General features: G+C 37.6%; 1 protein-coding gene across 2 annotated transcripts in view; it reads right to left on the bottom strand.

The window, feature by feature from the left end:
• The window catches only part of LOC107722622 (inactive carboxypeptidase-like protein X2), a 35554-nt gene that overhangs the window by 16402 nt on the left and 3238 nt on the right, over nt 1-15914 (bottom strand). Inside the window, exons 3-22 of one of the 2 annotated variants that reach the window (XR_001637830.1) lie at nt 15497-15706; nt 13156-13428; nt 12401-12523; nt 12222-12317; nt 12059-12139; nt 11469-11528; nt 10216-10281; nt 8024-8110; nt 6862-6971; nt 6633-6772; nt 6455-6539; nt 6048-6192; nt 5788-5876; nt 5427-5550; nt 5109-5305; nt 4316-4495; nt 3503-4166; nt 2475-2614; nt 2093-2192; nt 881-2013 (exon numbers count right to left, since the gene is read on the bottom strand). Coding sequence is in view for 1 of the 2 variants with exons in the window: in XM_016531099.1 (XP_016386585.1) it covers nt 1439-2013; nt 2093-2192; nt 2475-2614; nt 3503-4166; nt 4316-4495; nt 5109-5305; nt 5427-5550; nt 5788-5876; nt 6048-6192; nt 6455-6539; nt 6633-6772; nt 6862-6971; nt 8024-8110; nt 10216-10281; nt 11469-11528; nt 12059-12139; nt 12222-12317; nt 12401-12523; nt 13156-13428; nt 15497-15706 (3545 nt within the window). In the remaining variant the exon portion in view is untranslated. Of the gene's footprint in view, nt 1-859; nt 2014-2092; nt 2193-2474; nt 2615-3502; nt 4167-4315; nt 4496-5108; nt 5306-5426; nt 5551-5787; nt 5877-6047; nt 6193-6454; nt 6540-6632; nt 6773-6861; nt 6972-8023; nt 8111-10215; nt 10282-11468; nt 11529-12058; nt 12140-12221; nt 12318-12400; nt 12524-13155; nt 13429-15496; nt 15707-15914 lie in introns of those variants that run through there. The other variant, XM_016531099.1, reaches the window with a different exon arrangement.

Raw genomic sequence — 15914 nt, 5'->3', positions numbered from 1 at the left:
CACTAAAATCGAGCATTGAAGAAAGGGGAAATGCCTCTAGCATACTAAAGTTGTTATTAGTTGAGAGGATCTATTTACAGAGGCTACATTTCCTTCCGACCTCATGGCCCGCTGGGTCAACAGTCTATGGTCAAACCCAAGTGATTAACGTTTGTAATTGGCTCAAGAGTCTTGCGTCAAGACCTGCATTAAAGGTACAATATGTAAGATTTTTGCATTAAAACATCCAAAAACCACTAGAACAGTTTTATATATTTTGTTGAGCTGTACTTACATCATCCCAAATTTCCAACAATGATTAAATCCAGAGAAATCCGCAATTAACTAGTCACTGTCTTTATCAACGGCATCATATCCCCCAACCTACCCTGCTTGTACAGCATGTATTCTTGTTCAGTGCTAATTTCTATACATTGTTAACATGTACTTGCATTTTTAAAACTGTTGTTCGTAGATATCATGAGCATCATGCTCTAATGTCATCAAATTGAACCTTATTGTAAAGTGTTACCATTTTATAGTACTTTGATTGATTCCTTATTAGCCTTTTAAACTCATTATTTCAATATATATATATATATATGAACTTGGAGATCTTTGGATCTCTTAGCCCCTTAGTTGTTACCAATTTATAAAGATCCCTTTATCCTGGAAGACTTCCCCATGTGGACTTCAGTCGACATTCACTACCATGTAAGTGTTTAATACTTGAATCAATATGCTAGGAAAGGCTGGACTACACTATGAATAGTCACCCCTAATGTGTATTGTTAAATATGACAGAGTATGAAGGTAGTGACTTGATGTGCACTTGACACTGTAATGCAGATAAAACGACAACAGAGTGAATATGAAAAGACTTTATTTACTGGAAAGAAACCATCTTTTAGAACAGACCATTAAACATGGTGGAACTTTGAGGGAAAATCTCCCTTGTACACTTGCCTTCAACAAACACTGACTGTTTATGTGAGAGAAAGGTAGAAATGGTAATACAACCACTTCTCTTGCATTAAAACATTCTCATTTCCCCTCAGTGGGCATGATGGTCATATGAGAAGTTTTTATGTTACATTTTGGTAGTATAGTACAGATGTTTAGCCATGAATACACAGCATGATTATTCTTACTACTTCTAAGTCTTTGCAAACCATTAAGTGATGCCTCCAACCAGCTTTGCAACCAGAAAAAGAAGTGTTAATAATCAAGGTTTCAACTTGAAAATTTATATTCTGGAATAAAAATCTTCTGTAATTACTTCAAAACTGTGCAAAGCTTATTTAGTGTTGCCAGAATTCTTTGATTCTACATGTGACTCCTCTTTGCTCATATCTCTTCCAGATCCAATCAAACCAAGGCGCAAAAGCATGGCAACAATGACCTATACTAGTCCAAAACAATCAATCTCTGGAGCAAAACTTTGATCTGTAGTTTGCTCTTAATAATCATCTATCTTGTAATTGTAGTTGTAGTCCAGTGCATCTGTCAACTTAATCTCTTCTGGTGGGGTTGTGTTCTCTTCAAAAATTTCCCCAAGAGGCCAAGAGTCATACCAGGGAGTTGTACTCTCTGTGGTAGGTGGAACTGTAGTTGTGGTCATCGTGGTTGTGGTAGGTGGTGTTGTTGTTTTGCTGGCTAGAAGCCTCTGTTGCCTTAGGCGGCGGATTCTCATTAGCCGTAATCGACGAAGACGAGCCCTTCTCATGACCCCACCATTACCGTTAAGAATTTGGTTACTGAATTTAGAATTTGGGATTTGGTTAGTGCTGTATGTATAGCGTTGTCCACTACCCCTGTTGCCACTGCTCAGCAATCGGATGGGTCTATTGCCATGTAGAGCCATGATCTGTTTGATGCGGTCCCAGTTAGATTTGTTGAGGTCAAAGTTGCACAAGGTAGCGCCTGGGTCGAACCCTACCACACATAGACGTGTGAAGGGGGAGTAGCCTTCTGCTCGGGCCGTTACACGGTACTCACCGGGATTTAGAAGTCGCCAGTAATCTCCAGATTCACCTAAGAGTAGAAGTCTTTTTTGAAACTGTCCAGTACCCTAAAAACAGGACAATTTTCAGAACTACAGAAAATATCTCACCTGTCCTAATGTCATGGTTGACTCCCTCCACAGACACAGTGGCATTGGAAATAGGGTTGCCCTCCTTATCCCTCACAACTCCCTTAATGCCCCGATGCACCTGGGAAAAGGATCGTGGTTAACGTAAGGTTGCGCAGGGCAGTGTTGTAGTCAAGACTTAAGTCAATCTCAAGCTTGATTCCAAATTTTTAGGAGCATTTGGACTCGGCAATGACTTTGACTCGAATGATCTTGCCTCGAATAGTCATAGAAAATATGGTTTTGGACTTGAGTCCGAGTCTGGTTTTGTCCAGATTCAAGTACTACAACACTGGTGCAGGGTTCTTAAAGTCTTACCTACAAGGGATTTTCTAAACACTTGCGACTGATATCAGTAGCTCACCTGAGCCATGAAGGTCAGCAGGGCCTCTTTGTTATGCTCCCACTCTCTTAAAAGTTCACTCTGATGAGGGAACTTATCACAGCCCAGGAAAATGGACAGCTCAAAACAGTTAGTGCGAAGGTAGCTGAAGTCATTCATACCTACAAGAGACAAAGGGACAGGAATAGGTATTAAAAAGAAAATGAGTCTCTAGGGTGTCAGAGTAGATTCAAATTGATCCTACAGATCCTTCTAGATCAGTGGTTCTCAATGAAGTACCCCCAGCACTGCACATTTTGTATGTCTCCCTATATCTGACACACCCACTCCAGGTCTTGCAGTCTCCACTAATGAGCTGATGAGTTGAATAAGGTGTGATAGATGAGGGAGACATACAAAATGTGCAGGGCTGGGGGTACTCCAGGACAGGTTTGAGAACCACTGTTCTAGATCAAGGGTGTCCAATTCTGCTTTTGGAGGACCACCTTCCTGCAGAGTGTAGCTTCAACCCTAATTAAATACACCTGAACCTGAGCTGAAAGCTAATCAAGGTCTTCCGGATTTATCCATTTGTTGTGGTGTATCGACCTCTCGATAATACTGTTTCTGGTTCCAAGCTTCTATTCCATCTCAGTTTGGAATACTGTCTCAACAGACAGTTAGTAACACTATTCATTTATAGTACACCTTTAAGCTAAGCTACTAAGATATTCACAGTGTATACTGCCGTCTCCAGACTCACAGTGTCAAGGACACCAATATTTTATTGATTCAGAAAAGATTAATGTCTGTCTGGCTGAATGAGATTTCGGTGTGGTGTAGATTAGCACTGTTTGTTGTTTGCTTCTGGTATTAGAAAAAGCCTTTGGACCTGGAAACGTAACTCATAACATCAGACTTAACAACTGGATAGAAACTTCCAGGCAGGACTGGGGAAGCTAATCTTTGCAGGAAGGTGGCCCACAGGAGCAGGATTGGACACTCCACTTCTAAATCATCCACTTAATGGTCAATCACATGATTGTGCAACACAAATCCCTAATGCTCACTTCCTGGGATGGGCTTCCACTTGGCACGGTTGACAATTCCCATCCCACCTGTTGGGTCATCAGTATGGCATCCTCCCTGATAGGTTTGAGTCATAGTGCGGTGAGTAGAGGCGTAAGATATGGCCAACCAGCGGAACATAGATTGGTCCTCAATCACTCTGATCTCCTCTTCTGGTTCACCTTCTCCATATCCCTCCCTGTACCCCTCTGAGTATCCTTCTTGATGATAACCCTCATGGTATCCTTCAGAGTGACCCTCATGATGGTACCTTTGGTTCTCATCATGGTACCCTTGGCTCTCGTCGTGATATCCTTGGCTCTCCTCATGATATCCTTGGTTTTGATGGTGATACCCATAACTTTCTTGATGGTACCCATAGTTCTCTTGATGATATGCATGGCTTTCATGAGGGCCACTGTAGCTCTCCTGATGGTATCCAGTGTGAAGGTAAGGGTTGGGTTCTTCTTCTTCCTCTTCCTCATACTGTCGCTTACGTCTGTTTGCTCTAGAGTTTAGTTTTTTCTCCATCTCCTCAGACTCCTTGGTGAGCCGGCGCATGTCAAAGGGGTATGTCACCAGTCTCTCGCCACCCTGCAGGTTGGCACCAAGCACAAATGGATGGTTCTCCATCCAGGAGATAAGGGCAAGAGTCTCCACTGCAACCTGAAAGGTAGAACATAAAGAATATTATACAACAGTTGGTTTCTGTCCTATAAATTGATTGGCCAAGTTCAAGGCATTCAAGACAAGAGTATGTGAGTGGTGCGTTGATCCATTAAATGTACATAACACAGCATTATTTCCTTACTTACTGAGCCATTGCTTGACAGAATACCCTCAGGGATGGGTACATGGTGATTTGATATTAATTTGGGCACCATGCCCTTATCCTCTGCATCCCAAAGAATGTTATTTAAGTCTGGAAAGTTCTGGAATATGTCATGGCCATCTTCAGTCCAGTGCCCTAATGTCCAGCTGCCCAACTCAGAGCCCTGTGAAACAAAGTGACATTGCTTACATTACTTTAATGACATTAAAGTGTCACAACACCATTTCTATTTGCACATTTGGTAGACTATTTTATCCTCATTGATCTATTATTGATCAGTTAAACCTGTTCAGTTGATAAATCACTTAACTAGCGAATGACCTTGGCATTGCTAGCACGATACACTACTGGTAAAGTGAAGTTAACAGCTTATATGTAAATGATACGATTTTATGCAAGACTATAAGCCATGATGGTTGAATTCCTAAAGAAATAAATGTGCCACTTCCAAAACATTGCTCTGTTAATTTTAGCAGTCCAGCATGTCAAATTCTGGCTCAGTCAGTGGCTGAGTTTGGAACAGGGCTATCTGTAATAAGCTATTTGGTGAGGACATACTTCTTTACCAAACATGTACTTGTTTACTAGCTCAACTGGTGAATTTACTAACATTGTAACTTTAGCTTTTTCTGCATTAGCTTAATATTACTAAATACTAATATTAGATATCCAAGATTTTTGGGAAATCAGTTTGAAAGCAGTCATTATTTAAGCAATTTCTGGCCACCTAGTAACATCACATTTCACTTTTAACCTTTGCATACATTATAACGCACCTTTTCAAAAGCTTTCATATGACCATCAGGATTAACTGATGGCACCAGATGAATTCGTGTCTCATCCACAAGGTGGCGAACTCGAGGGTTGCCATCTTTGTACTCTCTACACAGGTACTGCATAAGCATCAGAAGAAGCTCTCGTCCCAAAGCCTCATTACCATGATAACCTGCTGTGTACCTGAACTCTGGCTCTCCTGAGAAAAGATGGTATGCTCATGAAATGGATAATGAACATAATTATATTGCTTGTTTCAGTACCTGTAACCATACTGGAATAATAATACTGTCTTCCATATTTACTCTGATGTTTCTCACCTGTTTCATGCGTCCCAGGATTATCAGTAATCTCCATGGCATAAATTTCCAGACCGTTAAAGCTTTTGCCCAAACTGTAGAATCTGGTGATGTTGGGACACTCATCAGAGATGGATTTCATGAGCTGTGCCAATAAGAAAAGTCACATTTGGAAGCAATTAGCACATATTTAGCGGTTTGTTGAAATTCACTCATCCCAAATAGTTTGTGCTACAAATATCAGTGACACCTCAAATCTTGTGGTTTAGAAATCCCTGGCAGCCACCCACAATTTTCTTAACTATAAACTCTAGTGTATTTCTTATATCTTTTTTCCATTCATGAACTTTTAAGACTCCAGGCATTGGCACTCTCCCTTCACCTTCTCCATGTCGAGGTAGTTGTGATGGGTGTAGTTCAAGTCATCTCGATGCATCACTTCATTCTGACTATGGTACTGGCTTAGAGGATCTGAGTAAAGAGCAAATGCAAAATATTGAGTAATATGCCTAAACTATTGATAAACAGGTATTTAAACATTGTGGATCCAGACAGGAATATCAGTAATAGGAAATACTTTATCAGCACACAATGCACAAACAAACAAATATAAAGACCATCAACAGGTCCTGAGTCTCTCACCTGGTACTGGGCAGCCCAAAACCTCCATCCTCATACACATGGTGCCATTCCAGCTCTGTGGCAAGATGCGTATATAACGCGCCACTACCGGCTCCATAAACTGAGACAACACTGGGGTGTTTTTATCGGAGTTACCAAAGAATAACTGAGAGCAAAAAGAAGGGAAACAAAAAAAAGAAACTGAATTGTTGATGTAGGTAAGAATGTACAGTAGGTAACTGTCTGGTTGCCTACAGTACATTCTTCAAAATATCTTCTTTTGTGTTCAGCTGAAAGAAACACATACAGTTTTGGAAAAAACTTGAGGGTGAGTAAATGATGACAGAATTTTCATTTTTGGTTAACTCTTTTTAAGCACCACAAAGATTTGGCAACCAAAAGAAGAAGAGAAAATGATGGCAACCTACCCATTCAGCATATCCATCATGAAGGACAGTCCACTCTCTGCTGTCATTACTAAACGCCACATAGTAAGAAGACACATAATCGCTCCTGAAACAACAAAACAAAATTACAAGGACTGTAGATGTAGACTTTAGGTAGTCTACTGTGCGAGGGCTCCAAGGTTTCTAATGTCTGTCTTACTCTAAGGGGTCATCTCGACCCTGAGTGATAACGCCAGTGAACTCTGTTAGTGTGCGAGCGTCCAGTTCAATCCAGTGGACTTTCTCTTCAGAGTTAGCACACCATGACCCACCATTCATATCATCTTCATCCCCAGACGCCTGTGAGATGAACCAGTAAAACACCACATCACATTTAGTTCAGTTGCCAGTAATACATTTTCAGAGTGACTATCTGCATATGTTTGTACCTGAATATTGAGACGAGCTCTGTGTGAGCCATAGCGATGTTGATAAACAGAGGAAGTCAGCAGCTGGTCATTCTCTATGCGGTGAGACTCCATACCCAGAGGAGGACAAACTGATACACATCGCAAACCAGAGAACAAAATTAATATGGACAACATGTTCACACAATATGTTGAAGTACAGACTGAAATCAGTTTATCTGTGCTTTCTCACTAAGCACTGTGCTACACTTTCTGAAGGCACCACATTATTTCAATTTACGTCCTTTTATTTATACTTTTTGCTTAATGTTCTTAGTCATTTTAAAATGTATTTTTCTTTTTATCATTATATTTTTATATATTATTACTTTTTATTTATTTTAAAACTGACACTAATATGTATGATAATGTATAAATATATACAGGTACATATATATTTATATTAGTTTTAACTAGCAAGGTAAATGGAAACAATATAGACAGACTATGCACAAATTATTGTGTCATCAAGATGTAACGAAACAACAACTATAATGGAACTTAACATATATTTAACTCATAACTTACAACCATAACTTGCAACTTATATTTAACTTAACTTATAACGTCAAAACAATTTGTTCTGCCACTTGTCTTAATTCAGAGTAATGCGCCTTAAGATGAAGGACTACATCCATGCATGTGTTTCTTGAGCAGGGAGGACATTTGGAATTTCCTTTGAAAAGAACCAGCTGTGGAATTGGAGCAGGATTTGGCAGGATTCAGCATCTGTAATGACTTAAAAACAGCTAAAGTCTTACAAAATGTTTTAAGGTCTCATATTCACTTGAAACTAATGAAGGCTTCATCAAGATATCACTATTTCAGTTACGTTTGTTAGCATTAATTATGTTAGCATTAATTAGCAGTAATATCTAAGACACTAAAAACAAGACACTGAACTGAATGCCGAGGTTTTGCTTTAAGCAACATATTTGTTTGGCAAGATCTGCGGCTAGAACTGAGAGCTGGGAGAGCTTCAGTATTACATCACTTGAGTGCTCTTGTATAAGTTTGTTGCATGTTAGTGTTTTATTTATTTTTTCACAGTCATTTTGCCCTGAGTGTATGTATTGCTCTATGTTATCTATTAAGTGATGGATCCCATCTGGCTACATGCCTAAACCGAGTCCCCACCACTCACTTTTAGGCTCTCTGTACACGCGTGGTGGAGGTCTGTGAATCCTGGGTTCTCTCTCCTCCTCTTCCTCATGCCTCCTCTCTTCTCTTTCTGAGGAGACAAATTATTGGAGAAAACACAAAGTTCACCACTGATACTATGGATTCATTAGCATGAAATATAAAGATTAATCTCTTAACTTCCTGGTAATTAAAGGGATAGTTCACCCAAAAATAAACCTGAATGAGTTGGCAAAAACCAGTATCACGGGACTCCATATACTCCAGTATTTTGTCTTGTTTCTAGTCAGCGTGATTGTCAGGCCTGTATGAAAGTGAGTTTTGATTGAGTAACTTGTAGATCTGTACTGCTCGAACCACAAACTGTTTCAGATAATTCAGTCCAATTTGGTGAACTGGTTTATTCAATTCACTAAAAAGAACCGGTTCAAATGAATGATTCATTCGCGAACAGGACATCACTCTACAGTAGACTTTTGTCTCTGTATTACAGGTAATAATGTTGTAAATAAGGTTCAGTTTCTTGCACAGCCCGATCATTTCGCTTCATAAGACCTCAATTTATCGTCAGGAGCCATGGTTATTAATTTTGTATTCCTTGATATGCTTTTTTCCCCCCTCAAAGACAGGCAGCCACTGACTTCAATTTTTTACATTTAAGAGCGCCACAGAGCAACACTCCACATATAAATCAACCTGTGAGTTGTCTCACTAATAGTTTCTGCACATTAAACTGAAAAGAGAAAATATTTTAAAAAAATACACATGAAAAAATAACAAACTTACCTTTCACAAACAATCAGGTGAGCAATTTGAAGAGAAACATACACACATGAATTTAACACCAAATATCTTGCTATGCTTTTGGCAAACATTATAGACTGTTCACAATCCTCTGGAATGTTCTGGAGCTCCATTTCCATTTATCTTTACAATCCAGAGATGGAAGGATGTAATAAAGATCTGTGCCCTGTAAATCTGAAGATTATTGTTCTTAAAATGTTCAAAGACCAGTCATTGTAACATAATGGTTTTCCAGTTAACATCTTGACCATATATTCGCAAATCAAAGATAATGTCCTTTAAACAAGTTAGCATCAGTTTTTGCTTTTTAAGCAAGTAGCAAGCCCTTTTAGTGTCATTCTAAAACTGTCAAACTTCAGGTCGTGGTTCACATGTCTTTTTGCGGTAAAATTATTATTTATTTTTAGTAAATGTAAGAATAAAAATGTAAGAATAACTTTAAAATTATTAGTAATTTAGTTTAAATATGAACATTTACTATACTAAAGCAATTTCGGTTTACTGGATTATCCATACATAATTTTTTAGAAAAAAACCATGTATCAAATATTCACAGTATCACTATAATTTCCTTTCTTTTGACCCATTTTTACAAATTTAGGAATGACACATGCTTATTTTCGGTGGTAATGCTACAGATGCTGTTGATGGAGCATAACTTTTGTTGAACCTGGAACTTTCTTCATCTCTTTCTCAGCTCGCTTTCTAATTTTGTTTGTTATGTCCTGTTCTACAATATCCTGCATATCAAAATTGTCCTAATTCCTGCTCCACCGCCTTAGGTCAGTGCAAAGGATATTGTTCAGTCTGTTAGGAACCAAAACTGAAAACAGAGCTCATGGGAACAGGGTCCGTTCTCTGTTGTTAATGAATGCTTGTCATTCAGTAATTTCCCACAAAGTCTATAATCAAGTGTAAGCAGATTGTGGGGCAGCTGGAAGACAAAACAGAGGGGATATTCATGCTAAAAGTGTTATTTAAATCATTTGTATTGCAGAGAGTTCAGAGAGTCCTGTTGAGGACTGTTGGCCATGCACATTAATGTTTTTCATCAGTAAGGTATTTTTTTCAGTTCAGCTCAAGACAAACCAAACAAAAGGAATTAATTAACATAAAAGAACAAAAGAAAGTTCATGATCTTGCTTGTGAATTGTATGTCCTAGTATCCGATTGAAACCAATGATAGTCTAATACACTTACTGGAATTAATACATTACCGGTACTACACTATTGTTGTGGTAGACTGAATAGTAGTTATGGTCCTCTAAATTGAACTGTTGTTCTGAACATCAGCACGGCTGTGAGTACCTGCAGTTTAGTGTCTACATGTTCAGTACAACAGTACTCTTATTAGCTGACAACTTACAGTATATGAGGGTAAAAACACTGTACCTTTTTCCTCTTGCTCTTTTCTTTCTCTTTCTCTCTCTCTTTCCCTCTCCTCTTCCAGTTTCTTTTCTGTTGACAAAACAGAAACGAAGGGTGTAATTGAACGCATTAAATAACAGTTCAGTGTCACACACTAAGTACAGACGGTTTCTCAAGTCTGAGATCACTGAATTTTAAAAATTAAAACAAAGTTACATATTACAATGCATGAGAAATAATCCATATTCCGAGCTTTTAGGTCACTAATCAGTTTTTAACAAAGTTTTGGTTTTGGAAACAAAACATACATATTTTATTCATTAAAGCAAAAGAGGACAAACAAAATACTAAATTCAAAATATCTAAGACAATTCTAACTGAAAGTCATATGTGCAACTAAAGTGGATTAGATAAAAATTGAATCCGATAATCAAAATCAAAATGGTTCCTGACACATTTGTCCTTTAGGCTTTTGCCAGATTTCCATTTTATACCCTAATAAAAACAGGCTCTGCCTGCATAATCAGAAACCGGTGACATTTTTCGTTTTTACTCCAGGACATAGTTTTGTTACAAAATAAAATTGTATTTATCTAAGATAAGTGCTCCATGCACCACATATCATCTTACCTCTTAAAACTTGATAACAGAGGTAAAAAGCGTTTTATACATGCACTTTTTTTTTTACAGTAAGGTATCATAAGTTAACATTAGTTAATTCATCAACTAACATTAACTAAGAATGAGCAATACATTAGTTACAATATTTATTGATCTTTGCTAACGTTAGTTAATAGTACAACTATTCATTGTTAATTCATATTAGCTCAAATCCATTAAATAATATTAACAAATACAACTTTTGATTTTAATAATGCATTAGTAAATGTTAAAATTAACATGAACTAAGATTAGTAAATGCTTTATTAGTATTTTTCATTGACTAATATTAACAACCATATTGTAAAGTGTTACTGATTTTCTTTTCTTTGTTAAATAAAATTTAGTTGGGGAGGAGATATACTGCAAGACAATAGTAGCTTTCTGGTTGGAAAATATTTCCATTTATAATTTTCATCTAATGTCAACATGACTTCAAATGTTCAGCTTGACATCAAGCGGCACCTCTGCGTCTCTGAAAGAGTTTATTTGAGTGCAGAAATGACAGGTCACACTGTATGTACTCTCATTAAGACGAGAGCGAGGCCAACACCTCTCATGCCGTCTCACTGTATGTTTGTTTTCTTTTCAAAATAGAGTATCAAAGCTGTATGTACCATGTCCATATTCATATTCTTCATACCAGTTGTTTTCAAATGGAGGGACGGTGGGCTCCTCTGTGACAGAAAAGAAAAGAAATGCAGGTTAAATTTGGGAGTTTTACTCACAGTACAGTAGAGAAACTTTAATGACTCATAAAATGTTTGCTAAATGTCTGTCGCTGCTTGTCCGCTGTCTTTTGTAAGAACCACACTAGACATTGTGGATTTTAAATGGTGTAAAAACAAGATCTTTCATGAGATGGGTGTATATTGTGGTAAAAGTTTTATTTGGTTCACACACAGATTTACAGGGTGCTTAAATTCACTCTTTTGTAATGTAAAATATAGCAATAAAACAACTCTGAGACAGCAGAAACCTATTAACCCAACTGACTGTTAAACCGACTTTTTTTGTTTCTGTTTTTAACGTTTGAAACTAATAACAATTGCATAATGAGAACAATGTCATTTTAAAACTTAGTAAGTAGCAGCAGTCTACAATAATAGTGAAACAAAGAAGTAGCACAAGAATATTTAATAAATCATAATTTATTCTCATTTTATTTTGAATAGGGCACAGCGTTTAGAAGGAATGATCAGTTTACCTGTGGTAGTGTAATGCCAGTCATTGTCAGTAGAGCTGATCTCTTTGCCATCAGGGAAAGGCATGTTTTCTGCCACCTCATCTGTTGCCAAAAAAGGTTTGTTAGCTGAACAATCAGTAATTTGTGACAGTTGCTAACTAACTTTAATTATTGGAAGACTCACATCTGGCATCCCAGTAATCAACATCCTCATCAGGTGGACGGCCAGCGATCACTGAGGTTGTAGGTGTGGGTTCATCCACCTTCCAATAGTCATCGTCTGACAGTAAATTAAAGGAAATGGTAATCCTGATGAACAAAAGTGGTGTTTATTTACACAGACATGAGTGATGTTCTGCTTACATGAGTCAGGGTAAGGTGGGGAATACTCGTCCGTGTCAGGAGGAAAGTCTGTTGGAAATTCTGTGGTTTTCTCAATCGGGGGGTTTGTAGGCTTTGCCGCTGTTGTTGTCTCTGCAGGAAATTCTGTGGTTTTCTCAATCGGGGGGTTTGTAGGCTTTGCCGCTGTTGTTGTCTCTGCAGGAAATTCTGTGGATACCAAACAGTCTTTGTGAGTGCTAGACGATTCTAATGAGTCATATTCCAGATCACGCAAAACAAAATCTTGATCTTATTACAGGCGCGGCATGTTCTCCAAGGTTGTTTAAATATGCTTCAGCAGAAGCTACAAGTCACTTAATTTCTTTTTTTTTATGGCTAAATATAGGGAAATTCCAGGTGAAGAACTACACTCCCCATAATTCCTGAAGAGAGATCCACCAATCAGAGAAGCTGCTGTTACCATACAAACATAAATTGTGACAAACTTATATAATCAATTTTATATTGTATGCGAGTTAATTCATTTGTAAAACAATGTAATTTGATATTCATATACCGTTTTGCTTCAAATCAGAGTGTGCAATGCTATGATTCATCTCTGAGCTGGTTGGTTTGGTTGCTGAGTCTATATGAAGAATGTTTTGAAATCCCCATGGAGAAAACAAGTGGGAAAATCACTTATAGAGAACCAAGGCGGTCACTGTTCTGCTCCAATCTGCACCAAAAATACACAGATCTAAAAGACTGAGTCTTTTAATGAGAAGGGCTTTTCTAACCTTCATCCCAGTACTGGTCCGTTTCAGGGTCATAAAACTCCTCTTCATATTCAATGGGCACAGTGGTTGTGGGAGCCACAGTGGTGGTGGTGATCGTGGTGGTCTCCTCCCTGTTCTTCTTGCCTTTCTTCTTCCCACCCTTCTCTCCTTTGTTCTTCTTCTCGCCCTTGGGTTTCTTGGTGGGCTTGGGAGCTTTGGGCTTCTTGGTGGGCTTGGGCTCTTTCTGTCGTTTTGCTCTTCCTTCCCTCTCAGTTTCTCGACGCATTCTCTTTGCTTAAATAACACAGAGAAAATGAAAGGGAATGAAAAAAAAAACACAACTTGGCCAAAGTAACCCTCGTGAATTTTGGACAAGTGAGAAAACTGTAGTTTATCCCTCAATCATAAATTATACACATCTAGTTCACTGAAGGTTACTTTAAGGTCTCAAACTGTCTGATGCATATTGGAAACAAAACTGTCACTTTCCAAAAACAGCAAGCTAATCCTATTGGTTGGATTCCAGGGTATATACAGTGGGTACGGAATATATATATATACACTAAGTCCTTGGCTGAGGTCTTTCCACCCATGAGATATTCACCCAGTATCGCCACGAATTTCACATTTATTTACGTTTATTTCATAATATTTCACGTTTGTCCAAATCCACTATAATTGTATAAATAATACTGTTTTTTTGTGTAATGGAATGTAGTTTTAAGAGTTTTTTTAGGCAAGAATGTAAAAATTTGCTTCAACATTTTTCGGAGATTTCGGAAATTATAGTGGATTTGGGCGTACTATGAACCTCACTGTGAGCAATACCGCAAACGGAGTGATGCAAACGGTGAAACAGTTGAAGTTCCGATATCACTTGAATATCACACTCCTGGAAAAGGCTCTCAGCCAATCAGATTCGAGGACCAGAAAGAACTATTGTATATACATATAATTCAGTTCACTTTTATTGACTCTACATAAATTGATTAAGTTAAAACATTCTCCAAGTATATTGCAAGTCTTATTTGGAAGTACTTTTTCCCGCTAGTTTAAGCTTTCTTTCAGTTTTTGCTGTGAGTTAAACCTCTCTCATGTTAAAAATGAATGTTGGGGTTTTTATGTTTCCTTAAGAACCTCTAAAGAACAGTTCCTAAAAGAATCGTTATTTTTTTTCTCAATGTGAATAATCTGAAGAGGAAATCATTGAAGAAACCCCTTTTTTAAGAGTGATTTTAAAGAGTGTAAACATATTTCACAGCTGAAAGAAAAAAAAATACAGCCTGTCATGTCTGTTTTGTTTGAATCTGTCATGACCAAAATCCTGTCAGGCTTAATTGATTTGAGCTGCTTCATCAAATGCAAGAAGTTCGCATTCGGGAAACCATACCAAGAAACAACCAATTCTGGCTTTCTTAAAAGCCTAGTTTTCTCCACTGCAACACTGGCTCCCTCAGTCAACCCACGCTTTTTGGATGCTTGTAACAGGAACGTACAAAGAGAAAGGAATGTATCAGTGTCTACCAGGATGTCTGGCTACACTTTGATAATTCCCTCCAAACTTCCAACACATTGTTCTGGACGACTCACTAATTCAAGCATGATTCAAACAGCCCATCTAGTTACTTCTGCTCCAGATTTTGAAACGAGAAAAAAGTTATCTAAATAATACAAGAAATATTACAATGACTTAGCACACACATTAATAAAAACTTTGAGGAAAAAGTTTCGCACGGTCAATTTTAAGCTCTGTTTGACTCTATTCTACTTCTATACAGTTAGATTATACTTTTTATTATTATAATTGTAAACAATGCATAAATGTCCCTAATATCTGAACATCCATCAAAAAATTTGTTAATGATTAATTTTGTGTGTTCAGATATCGGGTTAGCTGACACTGAAGGGAAGGTTTTGAGAAAGGGTAGTTCAAGATTGCGAAATGGCGGAAGTTAGCAAAATGTTAATCACTTACAGTACATTTAAGTGTAAACACATTTTAACCCATTCATATTTGAAACACTAAATATATTAAAACAGTCAAAATATGACTATTTTAAAACAGTTAAAAATATGTTTCTATGCGTTCACTATTTCTATATCCCTCCTTCTTCTTGCTTGTACTATTTTGGGCAATGTTTGGAGCTTTGCATTGCTAGCACTTCTCATATTATTGCCTCATAATGATGAACCGCTTGTTGTATTGTTAGTCACTTTGGATAAAAAAAGTCCATGGTTCAGTATTTTAATAGTTGCTGACAAAACACTGAATCCAGAATGTTAAAATTGATCATAAAAATGCAGACTGGACTTCATTTCTTGTCATAATATTTGTGATGATAATATTAATGTAAATACTTACAAAGGATGTCCAGCTTGGCCGTAGCTTGTGATTCTGTGTCCCAATTTCTGGCCACACATTTGTATATCCCAGCATTGTTTAAATTGGCATTGAGAACAATGAGAGAGGACAAGGAATTGCCATGACTGCGCACCTCGAGATTGTCACGTTTTGTTAGAATCTTCTCACCATTAGGAGAAAACCAGGCGATCTCCTCTGCACCCCCATCAACTAAGAAAGAACAGGGAAAAAATATTGAACTGAATTAGCATCTGAGCTAGTTCAACAACAAGCGCATATCCAACCACTGCCTAATGTTTTTTATTATTATAATTATTCATTCTCATGCCGTGCCAAACTCCTATGACTTTCTTTCTTCCATGGAAACAAAAGGAGAATTTTTGGATGAATTTCCCATTCTTTTCAAAATACGTTTGCA

The sequence above is a fragment of the Sinocyclocheilus rhinocerous genome, unplaced genomic scaffold (genome assembly GCF_001515625.1).
Source record: "Sinocyclocheilus rhinocerous isolate Xijiao unplaced genomic scaffold, SAMN03320098_v1.1 scaffold311, whole genome shotgun sequence".
Lineage (NCBI taxonomy): Eukaryota > Metazoa > Chordata > Actinopteri > Cypriniformes > Cyprinidae > Sinocyclocheilus > Sinocyclocheilus rhinocerous.
This window is presented reverse-complemented; position numbering and strand designations above follow the sequence as displayed.